This window comes from Lathyrus oleraceus, chromosome 2 (genome assembly GCF_024323335.1).
Source record: "Lathyrus oleraceus cultivar Zhongwan6 chromosome 2, CAAS_Psat_ZW6_1.0, whole genome shotgun sequence".
NCBI classification, from domain to species: domain Eukaryota; kingdom Viridiplantae; phylum Streptophyta; class Magnoliopsida; order Fabales; family Fabaceae; genus Lathyrus; species Lathyrus oleraceus.
In genome coordinates this window covers 237,587,154-237,608,893 of record NC_066580.1, presented here as the reverse complement: position 1 = coordinate 237,608,893, position 21,740 = coordinate 237,587,154, and the positions used below count along the sequence as shown (strand labels likewise).

Here is a 21,740-nt window from a genome sequence, read left to right as displayed (position 1 = left end):
CCCTTCTACTTAATTCCATTTCTTATTTCTCATTTATTTCATATCAGTCTCGTTTATTTTATATGCATGTATCAAATTCTGTCATTCTTTCAATTATAAGGCAGATTACTTCCTCTGAGTCACAAAAGAATTAATATTCCAAAAGTTAACAAAGTTGTTTCAGGAATTTTGAAGGAAATGCATAATTCTCAAAAGTTAGTGCATATCAAGTGGTAATCAGAGCATATTCCAAAAAAAAAACGGGGGGCCGAAATGTGGTAAATTGTCTATATTCTTGTTCTTCATTATTATCCATTTATCATTATAAAAAAAATTGAAAAAAAAAAGGGTATAAGAAAAAAAATTGAAAAAAAAAAGGGATCTGATTGTTAAAGATTGTGATTCAAAAAAAAAATCTATTTTTTTTCTTGCCACACTCTGAAAATTCTCCTGGTTTCCTTTGTTTTAGAGTCTTTTTTTTTTGTTTGCTGTTTTTTTTAAGTTTTTGTGTGTTGATTATCATCTGAAATTGATTTCTTTGTGTTGATTCATTTTGGCTTCTCTAAAGAACTAAAAGAGCAAATTGAGTGGTAAAAGGCAGAGTGTTTTTTTTATTAAAAAAAAGCCAAAAAAAATTAAAAAAAATTGAGTGTAACACGAGTGATTGAGTCTAAACACGTGAGTAGAGTGGTGAGGTCCATTTTTAAAACACTTGTTCCTAATTTCACAAGTATGTCTAGTCCACCTTCACCTAGAACAACAGCTTTAATTGTTCAGATCGCAGCCATGTGTGACAATTTTGAAAGATTGTTAAGAGAACAAGGTGAACAACTTCAACAAAGAATTGATGAGTTGGAAAGGAGGCCCCAAAATTCTAATGATGGTAGTGGTGATGAGGAGGAAAGAAGACGTAGAAGGAGACAAGGGGAGATAATTTGAGGGGCATAAAAATTAAAGTTCCATCTTTTGTTGGGAAGAGTGACCCAGAGGCATATCTAGAATGGGAGACTAAACTTGAACAAATTTTTAATTGTCACAATTATTCTAATCTTGAAAAAGTGCAGGTTGCTTCTATTGAGTTCAAGGAGTATGCCTTAGTTTGGTGGGATCAATTGACCAAAGATAGAAGGAGGTATGCAGAACGACAAATTGATACATGGGAAGAGATGAAAAGAATCATGAGGAGAAGGATTGTTCCTTCCTATTATCATAGGGAATTGCACAACAAATTGCAAAGACTCACTCAAGGTTCTAAAAGTGTTGAAGAATATTTCAAGGAGATGGAAGTTCTCAAAATTAGAGCTAATGTAGAGGAGGACGATGAAGCAACTATGGCTAGGTTTCTCCATGGTCTAAATCATGACATTAGTGACATAGTGGAACTTCATCACTATGTTGAAATGGATGAATTGGTACACCAAGCTATCAAAGGGGAACAACAACTCAAAAGAAAGAGCCAAGCAAGGAGAAATTCCACCATTTTCAATTCTCAAAGTTGGAAGGACAAAACAAAGAAGGAGGGTGCTTCATCATCTAAGGAAGCCACGGTTGAAAACAAAGGTAAAACTATTACATCTTCTTCTTCAAGTGTTTCAACTAACAAAAGTGTTAAGTGTTTCAAGTGTCAAGGCCAAGGACATATTGCATCTCAATGTCCAACAAAGAGAACTATGCTTATGGAAGAAAATGAAGAAATTGTTGAAGAGGAGGATGGTGATTATGATGAGGAGTTTGAAGAAGAAATACTTAGTGGAGATTTACTCATGGTGAGAAGAATGTTGGGAAGCCAAATAAAGGAGGAGGATACAGGTCAAAGAGAAAACCTTTTTCATACAAGATGCTTTGTGCAAGGAAAGGTTTGTTCTTTAATAATTGATGGAGGAAGTTGTACAAATGTTGCAAGCACGCTTCTGGTTTCTAAACTAAAATTGGAAATAAAACCTCACCCTAAGCCTTACAAACTCCAGTGGCTTAATGAAAGTGTAGAAATGCTTGTTAATAAACAAGTTGAGATTTGTTTTAAAATTGGAAAATATGAGGATGTAGTGTTGTGTGATGTAGTACCAATGGAAGCTAGTCATTTGTTATTAGGTAGGCCTTGGCAATTTGATAGAAAAGCCAATCATGATGGGTACTCCAATAAGTACTCTTTTATGTATCATTATCAAAAGATCAATCTTGTACCCTTAAATCCTAGTGAGGTGAGAGAAGATCAAAGAAAAATGAGAGAAAAATATGATCAAGAAAGAAAATAAAAAGAAAAAGAAAAAGAAAAAGAAAAGAATGAAAAGAAAAGGAATGATAAAAGAGAAAAGAAACAAAGTTTAATTGCAAAAAAAAGAGATGTGAAAAAAGCCATTGTGTCACACCAGCCTGTGTACTTGCTCTTTTGCAAGGAGGTGCCTTTGCTAACCACTATTTCTAATGAAAAAAAATTGTCAAATTGTGTTTAGTCTCTTTTGCAAGAATTTAAAGAATTGTTTCTGAAAGAGGTGCCAAGTGGTTTACCACCTATAAGAGGAATTGAACATCATATTGATCTCAATCCAGGAGCATCTTTGCCTAATAGGCCAGCATATAGAAGCAATCCACAACAAACTCAAGAGATACAAAGGCAAGTTGCTGAATTGATAAGTAAAGGATGGGTAAGAGAAAGTTTAAGTCCTTGTGTTGTCCCTATTATTCTAGTCCCTAAAAAGGATGGTAGTTGGAGGATGTGCACTGATTGTAGGGCCATTAACAATATTACCATTAAATATAAGCATCCTATTCCTAGACTAGATGATTTGCTTGATGAATTGTTTGGTGCATGCTTATTTTCTAAAATTGATTTGAAAAATGGATATCACCAAATTAGAATAAGGGAAGGGGATGAATGGAAAACTGCTTTTAAAACAAAATTTGGTTTGTATGAGTGGATGGTTATGCCTTTTGGATTAACTAATGCACCTAGTACTTTCATGAGACTAATGAACCATGTGTTAAGGGAGTTCTTGGGTAAGTTTGTTGTTGTGTATTTTTGATGATATTTTGATTTATAGCAAGAACTTAGATGATCATTGCATTCATTTAAGGGTTGTTTTGCAAGTGCTAAGATATGAAAATTTGTATGCCAACCTAGAAAAATGTGTCTTTTGCACCGATCATGTGATTTTTTTAGGTTTCATTGTGAGCTCTAAAGGAGTCCACGTTGATGAGGAAAAGGTGAAAGCCATTCGAGAGTGGCCTCCTCCCAAAAATGTAAGTGAGGTAAGAAGCTTTCATGGTTTGGCTAGTTTTTATAGGAGGTTTGTGAAGGACTTTAGTACCTTGGCAGCACCCCTCAATGAAATTGTTAAAAAGGATGTTGGCTTTAAATGCACTACGCCAAAAACTGGAATAGACAGCGCCCCTTAGAGGGCGCTTTATTACAAAAGCGCACTCTAAAGTGAAGAGAAAAAATAAGGAGCATACTATTGGAATAGACAGCGCACTTTAGAGGGCGCTTTTGTAACAAAGCGCACTCTAAAGTGAAGCGAAAAAATAATGAGGAAATGGAGGGACACCAATAGAGGACGCTTTATTGAAAGCGCCCTCTCAGGGTAACCTTAGAGGGCGCTTTTAAAAAAGCGCTCTCTATGTCCATGTACATTTCCAGTTTATAAGGCGCTTTTGGAAAGCCTTAGAGAGCGCTTTTAGAAGCGCCCTCTTAGGCCCCCTTTAGAGGGCGCTTTTATAACAAAGCGCCCTCTAAAGTGAAGCCAAAAAAAAATAATGAGGAAATGGAGGGACAACAATAGAGGGCGCTTTAGTGAAAGCGCCCTCTAAGGTTACCCTTAGAGGGCGCTTTTAAAAAAGCGCTCTCTAAGTCCATGTACATTTCCAGTTTAGAAGGCGCTTTTGGAAAGCCTTAGAGAGCGCTTTCAGAAGCGCCCTCTTAGGCCCCCTTTAGAGGGCGCTTTTTTTACAAAAGCGCCCTCTAAGGTCCCCTTTAGTAAACATTAAAATTATAACATATACTGCATGTCTCTTTATTTTCCCTCTCTATAAGCTATTTCATTTACGTAACTGGGTTTTCTCTCTACTGAGATTACTCTCTACTGCGATTACTCTCGTCCTCCGTTCGTTCTCCCTCCCTCACCGTCATCGTCGCCGTCGCCTTTTTCTACTGCTGCGTTCACGTTCACTGAGTTATCTGCGTCCACCGTCACTGTTCACTTTCTTCTCCATCGTTACCGTCACCTTGAAGGTATTTCTCTTCTCCATCGTTACCGTTCACTTTCTTCATGTGTTTGATTAGGGCATTTTCTAAACTTAGTTTTACATTTTGTGCATTATGTTGATTAATGTTGTTTAGGGCAAACTGAGTTTTTTATTTCTGATTGAAAACTGATATCATTTGAAGTGTGTTTGAGCTTGTGCTTGGAAGTTTGATGATTATGGATGCAAGTTTGTTCATTTTCCAAACACCATAAGTTTGCATTGGTCTTTTGCATGCAGTAGGTGTGTGTGAGTTTGTATTCAATAAGGATAAAAAAAAGAGTTTAGATTGTTGTAACATGAGAGAAATGGAAGGTATATGAATGTGTTCACGTATTGAATCATTGTCTTACTTGGGTCTTATTGAATCATTTCTATATTACAGATAAAATGGCTAACCAAGACGATACCCATGACGCGAATGGATCACGTAACAATGTTGAAAAAGAAATCAAACGAGGATTGACTGTTATGAAGTCAATCATTCGTGCAAGAGACAAGGGTGTAAAATTTGAAGTACATTGGAGTGCTGAAGACCAACTAATTGAGCCTAACGGTTCAATATTGGCAAGTTACATTGGTTTCCTTGTTCGACAATATATTCCGATTACATGTGATAATTGGAGAAGTCCGGACTTGAAGGTTGGCAAAGAAAAAATATGGTCCGAGATACAGGTACTTACCATATATTGTTATATGTTTTTTTTGTTGACTATTTGTTGACCATATATTGTTATAATATTACTTTATAATAACACACTCCATGTGTATGTTTTTTAGAGATCCTTTCACATCGATGAAAGCCGGCAAAAATATTGTATTCAATTGGCCGGAAAAAGACTCCGAGGATTTCGATCCTTTTTGTCCAACAAATTTCTCAAGGATGGGGAAGGAAAATTTGTTGAAGCAAAACGGCCAATGAAGTATGCCGAGATTATTTCAGCCGATGAATGGGATAACTTTGTCGCCAAACGAAGAAACGAAAAATTCCATGTAATGTCTATTAATTATGGTATTATACAATTGTTAAGTTACTTGGTTCTAATATGCCTTAAACTTTTTTATCTAGGAAGTAAGCGACAAAAATCGGAAAAGGGCATCAAAACCCGCGTATCCGTACAAAAAAGGGCGTACGGGATATGCACGGTTACAACAAAGAATTGTGAGTATATTCAAATGCTATGAGCTTATACATTGTCACAATATGTTATAATTGATGATCTTATAATCTAATTCAATGTGTAGCTAGCCGAGGAGAAAAGTGACGCAACATCTCTTCCGGAGCACGTATTATGGAAGGCTGCTCGGGTTGGGAAGGATGGGGCTGTCGTTGAAGCGGTCCAAAATGTTTATGACGAATGTGTAAGTATATGTAACATTATTTCTTTAATTATATCAAAAAATTTGTTAGACATATAATTCATTTTTAATCTCCTCTAATAATATTTCAGGAGACTTTATCCCAAACCTTACCTTCAACCGAGGTCCAGGATTGCAGGAGCGTACTTAGTCGAGTACTAAATGTTCCTGAGTATTCCGGTCGTGTGAGGGGTAAGGGTTTTGGTGTGACTCCGTCGTCATTTTATAAAAAACCAAAAACAAAAAATCCTACCAACAAAGAGGTGATGGAGACCTTGGCGGAGTTAAGGGCACAAGTACTCCAACTGCAAAACGAGAATGCAAGGTATAGAGAGGAAAGGTGCGCCTCCGAGGCAAAAGATACTAGTGACCGAGCTAGTATCAATTGTCAACCGAAATTTCCCGAGGTAATTATATATGTTATTATGAAATTAAAATAACACTTTTTTACTTGACACATATACACGTTAACAATAACATTTATTATTGGTTTAGGGCATTTCACCTTGTCAGCTGTATCTATCGTCACCAACTTATCGCATGGTTGGCAAGGGAAAAGTGCACAACACTTCGGGTGAATTACTTCACCATAATCCCCTCCCGGTGGGATATATGAAAGTTTCGGTTGACCTTGTATTAGATATCGACGCGCTTCTACCATTACCTGACGCTGTTTCAGAGACAACGTTGATGCGAGAAGCAGTCGGATCCTTTGTTGGATGGTCGTCAGATCTAATTTTCCCAGATGCCGAGGTATATATGTTCTAAATGATTATGAATATTTAGTATTCACATTTCAATTCAGCTACAATTATGATATTTAATCAATCCTTATTACATGGTAATGTTCCTACAAGACCCACGCATAAAGCTGGTAAAGGGATTTCAAGACGCATCGAGTCGGTTGCATTTCAAAAAGAGGTACAAATATATATACCCATTGAATTATATACGCAACGATTCTGTTGCATCACAAAAAGTCATGATTTAATTTATATGAATTTTTAGGTTCCCGGTCGAAAGTTGAAAAAAGCTGGTAACGATATTCCTCCAACGACGTCCGGGACAAAATCTCAAATTATGATGCGTCTTGAGAAAATGGTGGAAGAGTCCGATATTATACACGGCGCCATCCGTAGTGTAGATTTTGATGAAGGTGTTTTCGGATTTGCTCATTCCGAAATAATTGCAAAGGAGGACATGCAACAACTTTTTGAACACGAAGAATTGGGCATCGCTGTCATTCATACATACATATGGTACTCCGATCAATCTATTATTTACTTAGTTGAACAATTTATTTACACATTTCAATGAGTAGTCTAATGTTTATTATGTTTCTATTTAAGGTATATGTATGTAACATTGATGCGGGGAACTGAATTGTGTAACCGATTCAATTTTATTGCTGCTTCCCGTATCAACACAACGCTTATAACGAAAAATCCAACATCCGTAAAGAATGAACTAGTCGATAGATTCATGGCGGCCGGCGATAATACTACACCCAGTTTGTATTTTTTACCGTTTAATTCTGGCAACGGGTTAGATTTTCTTTCTAATAATTTCATTCTAATCTATGTATATCTTTTACGTAGAAAATTTTCATGCATCTAAATTTTTGTTTTATTTTATAATGGTCACTGGGTGTTGGTTGCTATGGATCTTTCGAGACTAATTGTATATTATCTCGATTCATTATCGGGTGATTGGAGTAAATATCCGAGTATGAAGAAGACGGTTGACGCGTAAGTGAAATTCCCCTAAATATTCGTGTGTATTTGTATATTTAATTATGTCTGTCAGATTGATCTCAATATACGTTTTTATTTTGTTAGGGCAATACTAAAATTTAGATCGAAAAAGAATTACCGCAATAGGAAGGACATTACCTGGTTCAGAGTTCAGGTATATATTAAGTATCTTATTTTTGCTTATAATAGTGTGAAGGTGAGAAAAACAAGAAAGGGGGGTTTGAATTGTTTGGAAAATAAGCGCTTTTTCAAAATGAAAACCACACAATGATTTTATACTGGTTCGCTTATAACACAAAGCTACTCCAGTCCACCCGGCCAAGGTGATTTTGCCTTCAACAAGGACTTAATCCACTAATCTTGAAAGATTACAAACAACGTCTAAGAGAAAGATCTCTTAGTCTTCTCAAGTATACAGACTACACAGAGTCACTTGAGGAAATAAACAAACAATAGATAAAAGATTTATGTAATCTAGAGTGCTTCTAAGATAAGCAAGTATTACAATAGTAAGAACAAAGTGATTCACGTTATAAGCAAAAGCTTCGTGAAGATTTAGAGAGCAAGAGTATTTTCTTGAGCGTTGATGTTTCAGTATAATTTTTCCTTGTATGTGTAGTATGCTGAATGTTGATTTGCAGTCCTTTATATAGATCAGTGAGGTAGTAGTTGAAACTGATGAGTAATAAGATGATTTTACGCTATAACATAAATAGCTTCTGCAGGATAACTTTCTCTCCTTGAGATGACTACTTACCACATATAGTATCTTCTTTATTGAAATTAAAGATTAACGTCTCTTTCTGTTTTAGGAAATCCATTTGCAAATCTTTACTTGACTTTAACGTTACTCTTTCATGATTAGCAATTCCATGATCAGAGTCTTTGTGTATCTGAGAATCTTGGAGTCTTACTTCTGATGTTGATCTCTTTTGGATTCTGATAGATTCTTCAGATAGCGCTGATAAGTTCTGGAGTTTAGAGATAGCGTTGATCAGAGTCAGAACTTCTAGAGCTTACTTCTTGTTCAGATGCTTCTGATACTTTGCTGTTTTGCTCAGAGTTAAACTTTCTTGAACATGTTTCTACTTCAGATGCTTCTTATCTTCTGATAATTTGTATCTGATCTGGTTCTGTATCTGATTACATCATCAGATTTGTTCCTTCTTTCTTTAGAACCCTGCACACTTAGAAACTTTTCGTTAGGGTGCCATTTTTGGTTTCATCCTTTGTTATCATCAAAATCAAGGAATCTGTTGTAGAACAATTTTTGTTCTTACAATCTCCCCCTTTTTGATGATGACAAAACAATCTTAATTAGCAGATGAAACATATAAAATATCAGATCAGATAGACAAGAGCTCCCCCTGAGATAGTGCTAGGGAGTTCAGAAGTTCTTACCAGAGCTTCTAAGTAAAGAGGTTTCTTGATACCTTCTGCAATTTCTTAAGTCCAGGTTAGATAAATTTATTTTTAAGAAAAATATGTTGCAGAATGCTTAAGGTATTAGACAATATTTTCATCAGAGCTATTAATGACTTCTCCCCCTTTTTGTTAGAATCAAAAAGACATAGCAAAAAAATAAATAATTGAAGAGAAAAACATTGTATTCAGATAAAAGCACAAAGACAAAAGGAGCAGGAAAACATCAGATTCAGAGAAAGCAAAACAAAACAACAGGCAAGCAAGAAAAAAAATATCCTAAGTGCCTAAGGGTTCGGAGGCGGAGGCATTCTCTGAAGCAACATAGCCAGCATGTTCTGAATGTTGTCGTTGACAGTATCTTGCTTATCCATTCTGGCACGGAGTTCATTATGATCTTGCTTAAGTTCTTTCAGAGTCTGGAGAACCATCGGGATAACAGAAGAAGACTCCCCCAGAGTCAGAGCCTGCTGTGCTTCAGCAGCAGCCTGCGCTTCAGCTTCAGCAGCAGCTTGAGCTTCTGCATCCGCCAGAGCCTTAGCTTCAGCTTCCTTTATCCTTAGGATTTCAGCTTCCCTTGCTCTTTCTTCTTCCAGTCTTCTTGCTTCCTCTTCAGCTTCTCTAGCTAGTCTCTCTTCTTCTAGCCTTCTGGCTTCAGCTTCTCTTGCTAATCTCTCTTGGAGTCTTGCCTCAGCATCTCTGATGTAGCCATTTCTGACTTGTTCAGAGATGTTCTTCAGTCTAAAAGCCTCAGAGGTCATCCAGCCAATGACTCTGTTCCAGTGTGTCCTTACAGAGTCAGGATCATCACTGACTTCAGAGTTAGTGGTCAGAGACTTGACCTTTTGTACTGAAGCCCCTGCAACCAGCATGATGGCTTCCTCAAGGGTAGGTATAGAAAGGTCAGGTTCAGAGGTATGAGGTGGAGATGTTGGAGGGCTGAGATTTAGAGTTAGAGGTTCTGGTTCAGTTTCTGATTCAGGTTGAGGTTCAGATCTTTGGGGTGAAGCGTAAAGAGGGTTTAAGTCTAATGGTTCAGATTCAGCGGAGATGTTTGAAGGTGGGATATCAGAGGTGTGGAGGTCAGAGGGTTGAGTTTCAGAGGGTTGGTCTTCAGAAGTAATGTTGGTTGTTTGTTCTGGTGGAGGTGAAGTTGCTTCAGATTGTGTTTGTGTTTGTTGTTGTGAAGCAAGGTTTTGAGCGTGAATTTGGGCTAAGGTTGGAGAGTCAGGGTCAGAGTAATCTTGGTCAGAGGAGATAGAAAGGTATGGGGGTGATTCTGGTTCTGAGGATGATGAAGAGGAAGTGCTTTGGTTCATTTGTTCAGGTTCAGAAGGAGGTATGAATGTACGGGCGATATTTAAAATTGGTGAAGATTGTGAAGTTCTGGTGGTTGAAGGTGGGATTTCAGAGGTTGTGTAAATGGGTGGTGTTGGGAGAGGATTAGAGGAAGGAGTAGAGGAAACCATCAGAGGTTCAGAGGAAATAGGAGGAACAGACGTACCAGTAGAAATTTTCAGAGGAGCTGGAGATCTGCTTCCAAAAGATTCTCCAAGTCTTGCCTTCTTAGCCTGTGATGTTATCTTCTTCTCAGAGAGACCTCTCTTGTATCTGACGAAGTCTTCTTCTGAATCTAGACAATCGTCGAGGCTGAAATCAGATATGTCAACACCTTCATCCAGCAGACGATTAAGATAGATAGCAACCGCATCTTTGGGTTCATTCTTGTAGAACCTAGCAAGACCATGAGGCAGCTTCCTCTGATCTTTCAAGGAATCCCAGGATGTGTCTAGCGTGGGTCTGACTTGAATCTTCTTTATTATTCCCATACTCTTGAGATTTCTGGCATTTAGAGGCTTCCCAGTATCTATTGCCAGATCTAGCATCAGCTTGGCCTTCTCCAGATGATCCACCAGCCCATTCTCGATGAAAACATCAGATAACAATCTTCCCAGAGGGATGTAGGATCTGGGCTTCATGTTGTTTCTGGTCTCCCTGACAGAGTCTCTTAGGTATCTGAAGAGTAGTGCAGGAAGGCAGATCTTCACACCCTTGTGAATGCAATAAAGTATGCACTTCTGATCTGCATTGATGTAATCAGAGGAGTTAGAGGCTGGACGGTGGTGAATAGTTCCCAGAATGATCTTGAGCCACACTCTGAGGTTCTGATGCAGCTCTTTGTTCTTTGAAGGATTTCCTTCAGTGTTGGGTTTGAAGATTGTTGGATTGATTACTTCAGCAACGCGCCTTGATCTTGGGTTGATGTTGTAAATCCTTTTTCCTCCATCTTTTTCCATGTTCAACAAGGAAGCAATTGACTCTTCAGTGATAACTATCTTTACCCCCAAAACATAGGAGACGATGAAATGGTCATCAGCATCTGCAAATCTCCAGAACTCCTTGATGAGAAGTGGGTAAACAGGACCATAGAGCCTTTGGAAGTAGTTTCCCCAACCTTGTTGACGAAGTTCTTCAGTAAGATCCACTCCATTTCTTCTCAAGTTGTCAAAGTCCACCAGTGTTTCACATAACACGTCCAGTCCTTCAAAAGGGGTTGCTAGGTTTATATGGGGTTCACGGTCAAGAACATGAGGTTCTTTGTAAACAGGGGTGATGGAGACGCCTGTAACCGTTGGAGTTGGAATGCTTGAAGTTTGAGCAGTTGAGCTTGATTCCATTTGTTGAGAAAAGTTAAAGACTTCTTGTTGTTGAGCGTCCATGGTGAATAAGAAGATGAAGATTGATGAAGATGAGGAGTTTTCAGAGAATGCTTCAGAGAGGTTTAGGGTTTTAGAGTGAGTGAGAGTGATAAGTGTGAAAAGTGAGAAAAGTGTTTAAATACCCTAAGTTAAAACACATGCAAAACGACACACAAAATTGTGTTAGCACAGAGCTCAAGTAAGCACGCTTGGGGAGAAATGATTAAAGCTAATTAATGAATGTCTAATCCCAACAGTATGCACACTGCTCGAGGATATCTTTAAACGTCTGACCTTTGATTATCTTCTGGACAGCTGTCTAGAAGTTCTAAAGTTTAGACACTAAGTGCTCCACGTGTTGATGTATCTGATCTTCAGGAATACCAAAGGATTGGTTCCTGGAGATTTCTAACTCAGATATCTTCTTAAATTGTAGAAGTATCAGAGTCAGAGGCAGAAGAACATTTGTTTATGTCAGAGTCTCATTTTACATTTTCAGAGCCACACTTCATTCTGGGCAATTTTGAATGTTCAGATTTTCTAGGATAAAAAGAAATCTATCTTCAGCTAGAGGCTTAGTAAAGATATCTGCCCATTGATGATCTGTATCAATGAACTTCAAAGTTACTATCCCTTTCTGAACATAGTCTCTGATAAAATGATGTTTTATTTCAATGTGTTTAGCTCTGGAATGTAGAATGGGATTCTTACTTAGACAAATGGCAGCAGTATTATCACAGAAGATAGGAATGTTACTCTCAAAAATTTGCAGATCTTCTAACTGATGCTTCATCCAGAGCATCTGAGTTGTGCACAGTGATGCTGAGATATATTCTGCTTCTGCAGTTGATAGAGCGATAGTTGACTGTCTTTTGCTAGCCCAGGAGATTAGATTGTTTCCCAGAAGCTGGCAATTTCCAGATGTGCTTTTTCGTTCTAGTCTATCTCCTGCATAATCTGCATCACAGTAACCAGAAAGTCTATACTCTGATGTTTTCTTATACATCAGGCCCAGGTTAGGAGTTCCTTTCAGATACTTAAGAATTCTCTTAACTGCTGTTAAATGAGATTCTCTAGGATCTGATTGGAATCTGGCACAGAGACAGACACTAAAGAGGATATCAGGACGAGTAGCAGTCAGATAGAGAAGAGAGCCTATCATACCTCGATAGAGCTTCTGACAAACCTTTGAGCTTACTTCTTCTTTTTCAAGAATGCATGTTGGATGCATTGGAGTTTTTGCAGAGTTGCAGTTAGCCATGTCAAATTTCTTCAGAACATCTTTAATATATTTGCTTTGATGAACGTATGTAACTTCTGAAGTTTGGTTAATTTGAATTCCCAGAAAGAACTTTAGTTCTTGCATTAGGCTCATTTCAAATTCTGCCTGCATTAACTTAGAGAATTCTTGACAAACAGAGGCGTTAACTGAACCAAAAATAATGTCATCAACGTATATCTGGCATATCATGAGATCATTGTTAAGGTTCTTACAGAAAAGTGTGGAGCAACTTTCCCTCTGATAAAATTGTGTTCCAGAAGAAAATTGCTTAATCGTTCATACCAAGCTCTGGGAGCTTGTTTAAGTCCATATAAAGATTTTTTAAGTTTAAAAACATGTTCTGGAAAGTTTGGATTTTCAAAACCTGGAGGTTGGTTGACATACACTTCTTCTGATATATAACCATTAAGGAATGCACTCTTGACATCCATTTGATATAATTTAATAGAATGGTTAATAGCAAAAGATACAAGAAGACGAATAGATTCTAACCTTGCGACTGGAGCAAAAGTTCCATTATAATCAATACCTTCTTGTTGACTATAACCTTGAGCTACTAGTCGAGCTTTGTTTCTGACGACTTCTCCTTTCTCATTCAGCTTGTTTCTGAATACCCATCTGGTTCCAATAACGTGAGTGCCTCTGGGCTTTGGAACAAGATCCCAGACATCATTCTTTGTAAATTGATCTAATTCTTCTTGCATGGCTGAAACCCAGTCGTTATCTTGAAGTGCTTCATCACAGGACATAGGCTCAATCAGAGACACTAGTCCCAGAGGAGTATCTTCAGAGGTCCTGAAGGTAGATCTGGTTCTGACAGGTTCGTCCTTGTTTCCCAGAATCAAATCTTCAGATACGTTGATACGACTTTTAAATTTCTTTGGGATTTCTGGGGTTTTAATTTCTTCAGAGTTCTGAGTGACAGTTGCTTCTGGAGTTTTATCAGATCCTGCAAGAGTGATTTCTAAATCTGCAAAATTTTCAACTAGCTTTGACTTTTCAGGGTCAAGCTTATCATCAAATCTGACATGAATTGATTCTTCTACAATTTTGGTTTCTGTGTTGTATACTCTGTAGCCTTTAGAGCGTTCTGAGTATCCTAACATAATACCTTTCTGTGCTTTGGAATCAAACTTGTTCAGATGTTCTTTAGTGTTTAAAATAAAGCAAGAACATCCAAAAGGATGAAAATATGAAATGTTTGGTTTTCTTCCTTTACACAGTTCATAGGGAGTCTTTTCCAGAATAGGTCTTATAGAGATTCTATTCTGAATGTAACACGCTGTATTTACAGCTTCTGCCCAAAAGTGCTTTGCCACATTAGTTTCATTGATCATGGTTCTGGCCATTTCTTTGAGTGTCCTATTCTTCCTCTCTACAACTCCATTTTGTTGTGGAGTTCTAGGGCAGGAGAAATCATGGGATATTCCATTAGAGTCAAATAACTCTTCAAAAACTTTGTTTTCAAATTCTCCACCATGATCACTTCTGACTCTAACAATTTTAGCATCAAATTCTTTTTGCACTTTGGAGCAGAAACTAGTGAATACAGAGTGAGACTCACTCTTGTGCTTTAGGAATTTTACCCATGTCCAGCGACTGTAATCATCAACAATGACTAGTCCATACTTCTTTCCATTAACTGATGCTGTTTTCACAGGACCAAATAAGTCAATGTGAAGAAGTTCCAGAGGCTTAGAGGTAGAAACAACATTTTTCTTTTTAAAGGATGTTTTTGAAAATTTTCCTTTCTGACATGCTTCACACAGAGCATCTGAAGAAAACTTCAGTTTAGGTAGGCCTCTGACTAACTCGAGTTTAGTTAGCTGAGAAAGTTTCCTCATGCTAATGTGGCCCAAGCGTGTATGCCATACCCATTGCTCTTCGTGAACCGACATCAGACATTTAACATTTTGTTCTTTTAAATCAGAAAGATTAATTTTATAAATGTTGTTTTTCCTCTTGCCTGTGAAAAGGACAGAGCCATCGTTCTGATTAATGGCTTTACATGTTTTTTGATTAAAGATTACATCATAACCGTTATCACTTAATTGACTTATGGATAATAAGTTATGCATTAATCCTTCTACATAAAGGACATCAGATATAGAGGGAAGAGTACCATTACCAATAGTTCCGGAGCCTCTGATCCTTCCTTTCTGATCTCCTTCGAAGCCTACAAATCCAGCGTCTTTAAGTTCCAGACTTTGGAACATAGACTTTCTTCCCGTCATGTGTCGCGAGCATCCAGAGTCCAGGTACCATGACTGGTGTCTGAACTTTGCTGCATAGGATATCTGCAACATAGACAATCTTATCCTTTGGTACCCATAATCTCTTGGGTCCTTTCAGATTAGTTTTCCCAGAGTTTCTTATAACTTTGGGTTTTCTAGCATTTTTAAATTTTTGTTCTTGTGTGTGTGTAATGATATGAAAAGGGAGATTTAAGTTGGTTACTGGTAGAAGTTTTATCTTCCTTAGGATCATACCCAATTCCCTTTTTATTGTTCTGACTGACTCCATAAATCATGGATGCCATAATACTCCTACCTATTCCATTTTTCAGAAATTCTTGAAAGGCTTCTTCGTATTCAAAAATAATTTTATTTGAAGTTTGTGGTGCTTGAGACAACGCTTCTTCTAATTCTAAGCTTTTTCTTTTTGCTCCATCTCTTTCTAGTGTTAAAGATCTGATTGTATCTTCTTGTGCTAGAATTGTCATCTCAAGTTCACTACATTCTTCAAATTTTGCTTTAAGACAGCCTTTAATGTTTTTAAACTTTTGTTTTAATTTCTGATATGAGCTAAGAGTTTCTGACAAACAGGATTCTAGATCAAATCGAGAAAGTTCAGAAAATACCTCTTCAGATTCTTTATCTGAGCTACTCCTGGATGTGGTAGCCATAAGTGCCACATTGGCATGTTCATCAGAGTCAGATTCTGATGATCCAGATTCACTATCATCCCAGGTAGCCATCAGTCCTTTCTTTGTCCTGAAGGTATTTTTCTTGAAGCTTTCTTTTCTAGAGTTGTCTTTCTTTAGCTTGGGGCATTCATTCCTGTAATGACCTGTTTCTTTACATTCATAACAGGTAATATCTTTGTTAGATTTACCTTTTGAAGTTGATTCTGATCGATCCCCTCTGGGTCTTGGTCTTCTGAAGTTGTTGTTCCTCTTTTTCCAGAGTTGCTTAACTCTTCTGGTTAGTAGGGACAATTCTTCTTCATCATCAGAATCTTCTGGTTCAGAGTCGTCAGCATCTTCAGTTTCTGCCTGGAGAGCTTTGGTTCTATCAGGTTTGCGTCTTTCAGGTCTGGACTTCAATGCTACAGACTTGTTCCTTTTCTGAGGCTCATCTTCCTCTAGTTCTATCTCATGGCTTCTGAGGGAACTGACAAGTTCTTCAAGACTTATATTGTTCAGATCCTTTGACAGCTTTAGAGCAGTAACCATGGGTCTCCATTTCTTTGGCAGACTTCTGACTATCTTTTTGACATGGTCTGCAGTTGTGTATCCTTTGTCTAGAACCTTGAGACCTGCAATCAGAGTTTGGAATCTAGAGAACATTGCCTCTATGGCTTCATCATCTTCCATTTTGAAGGCTTCATATTTCTGGATAAGCGCCAGAGCCTTTGTCTCTTTGACTTGAGAGTTTCCTTCATGAGTCATCCTTAGAGAGTCAAGTATGTCTTTGGCTGTTTCTCTGTTGGTGATCTTTTCATACTCGTTGTAAGATATAGCATTTAGGAGTATGGTTCTGGCCTTGTGATGATTCTTGAAAACTCGTTTCTGATCATCTGACATCTTACTTCTGGGAACTTCATCTCTATCTTCTAAGACTGGAGGTGTGTATCCATCTGTGACAATGTCCCAGAGGTCAGCATCATAACCCAGAAAGAAGCTTTCAATTCTATCTTTCCAGTAGTCAAACTTCTCTCCATCAAAAACAGGAGGCTTAGCATTGTAACTATCTTTTTCATTTGAGTGGGCCATAGTTTTTCTCGTACTGGATCTCTCTACACTGTTAAGTGTTTGATTAGAAAATCAATAACAGAGCCTAAGCTCTGATACCAATTGAAGGTGAGAAAAACAAGAAAGGGGGGTTTGAATTGTTTGGAAAATAAGCGCTTTTTCAAAATGAAAACCACACAATGATTTTATACTGGTTCGCTTATAACACAAAGCTACTCCAGTCCACCCGGCCAAGGTGATTTCGCCTTCAACAAGGACTTAATCCACTAATCTTGAAAGATTACAAGCAACGTCTAAGAGAAAGATCTCTTAGTCTTCTCAAGTATACAGACTACACAGAGTCACTTGAGGAAATAAACAAACAATAGATAAAAGATTTATGTAATCTAGAGTGCTTCTAAGATAAGCAAGTATTACAATAGTAAGAACAAAGTGATTCACGTTATAAGCAAAAGCTTCGTGAAGATTTAGAGAGCAAGAGTATTTTCTTGAGCGTTGATGTTTCAGTATAATTTTTCCTTGTATGTGTAGTATGTTGAATGTTGATTTGCAGTCCTTTATATAGATCAGTGAGGTAGTAGTTGAAACTGATGAGTAATAAGATGATTTTACGCCATAACATAAATAGCTTCTGCAGGATAACTTTCTCTCCTTGAGATGACTACTTACCACATATAGTATCTTCTTTATTGAAATTAAAGATTAACGTCTCTTTCTGTTTTAGGAAATCCATTTGCAAATCTTTACTTGACTTTAACGTTACTCTTTCATGATTAGCAATTCCATGATCAGAGTCTTTGTGTATCTGAGAATCTTGGAGTCTTACTTCTGATGTTGATCTCTTTTGGATTCTGATAGATTCTTCAAATAGCGCTGATAAGTTCTGGAGTTTAGAGATAGCGTTGATCAGAGTCAGAACTTCTAGAGCTTACTTCTTGTTCAGATGCTTCTGATACTTTGCTGTTTTGCTCAGAGTTAAACTTTCTTGAACATGTTTCTACTTCAGATGCTTCTTATCTTCTGATAATTTGTATCTGATCTGGTTCTGTATCTGATGACATCATCAGATTTCTTCCTTCTTTCTTTAGAACCCTGCACACTTAGAAACTTTTCGTTAGGGTGCCATTTTTGGTTTCATCCTTTGTTATCATCAAAATCAAGGAATCTGTTGTAGAACAATTTTTGTTCTTACATAGTGTTTGTTTTTTTGCTTATAATAGTGTTTGTAAGAAATTAACTATATATATATTGTTTGTTTTTCTGTGTAGTGTCCTCAGCAAAATAATTCGGTCGATTGCGGATTTTTTGTATTGAGATTTATGAGAGATATCATTGCGTTGAATCGTATAGACATCCCAAAAATGGTATGGAATAATAACTTAGGGTTTATTTTAATATTATCGGATATTTCATCTAATTTGTTACTAAATCATGAATATGTTTTTTGTATATTGTTGTACATATATGTATGGAATGTTGTTGTTGTATATATGTTGTATATTGTTGTTGTACTTTTACTAAATCATGAATATGTTGTTGTATATTGTTGATCAAAGAATCATATATTAATGTTGTATATATGGAGGATTAATGTTGTATATAAATGGATTCATGTTGTATATATCAATGGATTAATGGTGTATAACATTGGATTAAAGGATGAAATCAATATGAATTTTACACTTTTGCAGCATGCGAACAGGTTACCAATTAAATATCCACTGTTTTTCAAACAAATTTTTTTAAAATAACTAACACTTTAGAGGGCGCTTTGTCCAGAAAGTGCCCTCTAAACACTTTACATTGACAACTTTAGAGGGCGCTTTTTCCTGAAAGCGCCCTCTAAACACTTTACATTGACAACTTTAGAGGGCGCTTTTTCCTGAAAGCGCCCTCTAAACACTTTACATTGACAACTTTAGAGGACGCATTTTCCAGAAAGCGCCCTCTAAGGTGTCCCTTTATGGACCACTCCAGAGGGCGCTTTTTTCTGAAAGCGCACTATAATGTGGCCCTTAAAGGGCCACTTTAGACAGCGCTTTCTCCAGGAAAACAAAGCGCTGTCTTTACCTATGCCAGCGCCACTTTAGAGGGCGCTTAAAAGCGCTGTTATAGGCCAAAATAAGCGCCCTCTTTTCCCTTATTTGGCGTAGTGATGGGGTGAAAAACAAGAGCAAGCCTTTGCTTCCCTAAAGGAAAAGCTCACCCAAGCACCAATTCTTGCATTGCCTAATTTTTCTAAATCTTTTGAAATTGAATGTGATGCATCTAATGTGGGAATTGGAGTTGTTTTGTTGCAGGAAGGTCATCCACTTGCTTATTTTAGTGAAAAGCTAAAAGGGGTTGCCCTTAATTATTCTACATATGATAAGGAATTGTATTCCTTGGTGAGAGCTCTACAAACTTGGCAACATTACTTGCTGCCCAAAGAGTTTGTCATTCATAGTGATCACGAATCCTTGAAACATTTGAAGGGACAAGGTAAGTTGAATAAGATGCATGCCAAGTGGGTTGAGTTTCTTGAACAATTTCCTTATGTAATCAAGCATAAGAAAGGTAAATCTAATGTTGTGGCAGATGCACTCTCAAGAAGACATGTCTTGCTTTCTACTCTTGAAACAAAAGTTTTTGGTCTTGAGCATATTAAAGATTTGTATAAAAGTGACCTTGAATTTTCTTCAAAATTTTTAGCTTGTGAGCATACTGCCTTCAATGGGTATTTTAGGCATAATGGCTATCTATTTAAAGAAAAAAACTATGTGTGCCTAAAGGTTCCATTAGAGAATTACTTGTAAAAGAGGCACATGAGGGAGGACTAATGGGTCATTTTGGGGTTTCTAAAACTCTAGAATTCTTAAAAGAACATTTTTATTGGCCTCACATGAAAATTGATGTCCAAAAGCTTTGTGAAAGATGCATTGTGTGTAAAAAGGCTAAATCAAAAGTTATGCCTCATGGTTTGTATACTCCTTTGCCTGTACCTGAATTTCCTTGGATTGACATTTCCATGGACTTTGTTTTGGGGCTGCCTAGAACAAAGAATGGCAAAGATTCTATTTTTGTAGTTGTGGATAGGTTTTCAAAAATGACACATTTTATTCCATGTAAAAAGGTGGATGATGCGTGTCATGTTGCTGATTTGTTCTTTAAGGAAGTGGTGCGTCTACATGGCTTACGAAGGAGCATTGTCTCTGATCGTGACTCCAAGTTCTTAAGCCATTTTTGGAGGACTTTGTGGGGAAAGGTGGGTACAAAGTTATTATTTTCCACTACTTGTCATCCCCAAACAGATGGACAAACTGAAGTAGTAAATAGAACTCTTTCTACTCTTCTTAGGGCTGTTCTTAAAAAGAATTTAAAAATGTGGGAGGAATGGTTACCTCATGTAGAGTTTGCTTACAATAGGGTTGTCCATAGCACTACACAACATTCACCTTTCGAGATTGTGTATGGTTTTAATCCTTTAACACCTCTTGATTTGTTACCATTGCCTAACACATCTATTTTGGAGCATAAAGATGGGAAAGCTAAGGCTGAATTTGTGAGAAAATAGCATGAACAAGTAAAATTGCAAATTGAAAAGAAAAATAAAAGTTATGCAAAAAGTGCAAACAAAGGGCGAAAGAAAGTTATTTTTGAACCCGGGGATTGGGTTTGGATACATATGAGAAAAGAGAGATTCCCATCACAAAGGAAGTCCAAACTTCAACCTAGGGGAGATGGACCATTTCAAGTACTTTCAAGGATCAATGACAATGCCTACAAAATAGAACTTCCAGGTGAGTATGGGGTAAGTACTACTTTTAATGTGGCTGATTTATCTCCTTTTGATGTAGGTGATGATGGTCTAAATTCGAGGTCGAATTCTTTTCAAGAATGAGGGAATGATGAGGATGTAATCCAAGACATAAATGATACAATGCAAAGCTTAGGAGGTCCTATGACAAGGGCACGTGCAAGAAGAGTCAATGATGCTTTAGTTCACTTCATGATCAAGTCAATAGAATGCATGGGCCAGATTGAAGAAAAAGAGCCCAAGTTTATTCTTACCATCCAAGCATGTGATAAAAGGCCCAATAGTGCATAAATAAATAAAAATAAAGGAAATACCAATAACCACACTATAATGGACGAAAATTGCAAGAGAAGTGGTAAATAAAGAATTGTCATTATTCTGCCTTTTTAAGAACCCCATTATCTCTTCTTTATTTTGCACTTTCTTTGTAATAACTCAGCCCACTATCATGATAATTAGTGGCTGAAACCCTTTTGTTTTCTTAGGAGTTAATTTTTACTTATTTCATCATCTTAAGCCATTCCTATATAAAGGAGGCATGTATCTTCTTTTTGGACCAATGAATTTTGTCAAGTTTACACATTGTGTAAGTGAGAGTATTTGCTCTTAGGTTCTGGATTGGACCAAAATTGATCTTATCAAGAAATCCTTTTCTTGTGGTGATCCTCATCCATAGGCTTATCATTCTCTCTTGGATTAGAAAGAGTGTGGTGCCCCTTCTACTTAATTCCATTTCTTATTTCTCATTTATTTCATATCAGTCTCGTTTATTTTATATGCATGTATCAAATTCTGTCATTCTTTCAATTATAAGGCAGATTACTTCCTCTGAGTCACAAAAGAATTAATATTCCAAAAGTTAACAAAGTTGTTTCAGGAATTTTGAAGGAAATGCATAATTCTCAAAAGTTAGTGCATATCATTGTTGCACACACATATTAAATTTGATAGTAAGGGATGGTTTAGAAGTAGTGAAAGATAGAATAGAAAAGATTCGGGATAGTGTGGCTTATTGGACTGCAACTCCTAAAAGAAAAGAAAATTTTGAGGAGACATCTAAACAATTGGGAATTTCTTGCACTAAAACTTTAAGTTTAGATTGTTCAACTAGATGGAATTCCACTTATAAAATGCTTGACATTGTTATTTTGTATGAGGATGTATTTAGTCGGTTAAGGATACGTGACACTCAATACACTTGTGTTCCAACTAGTTCACAATGGAAATTTGCAAAAGA

The 21,740-nt window shown here is 37.0% G+C and overlaps 1 protein-coding gene across 1 annotated transcript; it reads left to right on the top strand.

Moving 5' to 3' along the window:
• The first annotated feature begins 711 nt into the window (after positions 1-711).
• LOC127122728 (uncharacterized) lies at positions 712-19,502 on the top strand. The gene is made up of 5 exons (XM_051053022.1): positions 712-889; positions 1,039-2,180; positions 2,433-2,883; positions 3,140-3,228; positions 19,008-19,502. Exons 1-5 carry the CDS (start codon positions 712-714, stop codon positions 19,500-19,502), a joined length of 2,355 nt encoding a protein of 784 aa, XP_050908979.1.
• The last annotated feature ends 2,238 nt before the right edge of the window (positions 19,503-21,740 follow it).

What these genes read in the sequence shown, in the direction of transcription:
- LOC127122728 (XM_051053022.1), top strand. Translation starts at nt 712, where the DNA reads ATGTCTAGTCCACCTTCACCTAGAACAACAGCTTTAATTGTTCAGATC. An exon ending in TGATGAGGAGGAAAGAAGAC is followed by an intron (nt 890 to 1,038) that starts GTAGAAGGAGAC and finishes ATCTTGAAAAAG; the next exon opens with TGCAGGTTGCTTCTATTGAG. An exon ending in TGCTTTTAAAACAAAATTTG is followed by an intron (nt 2,884 to 3,139) that starts GTTTGTATGAGT and finishes TGATTTTTTTAG; the next exon opens with GTTTCATTGTGAGCTCTAAA.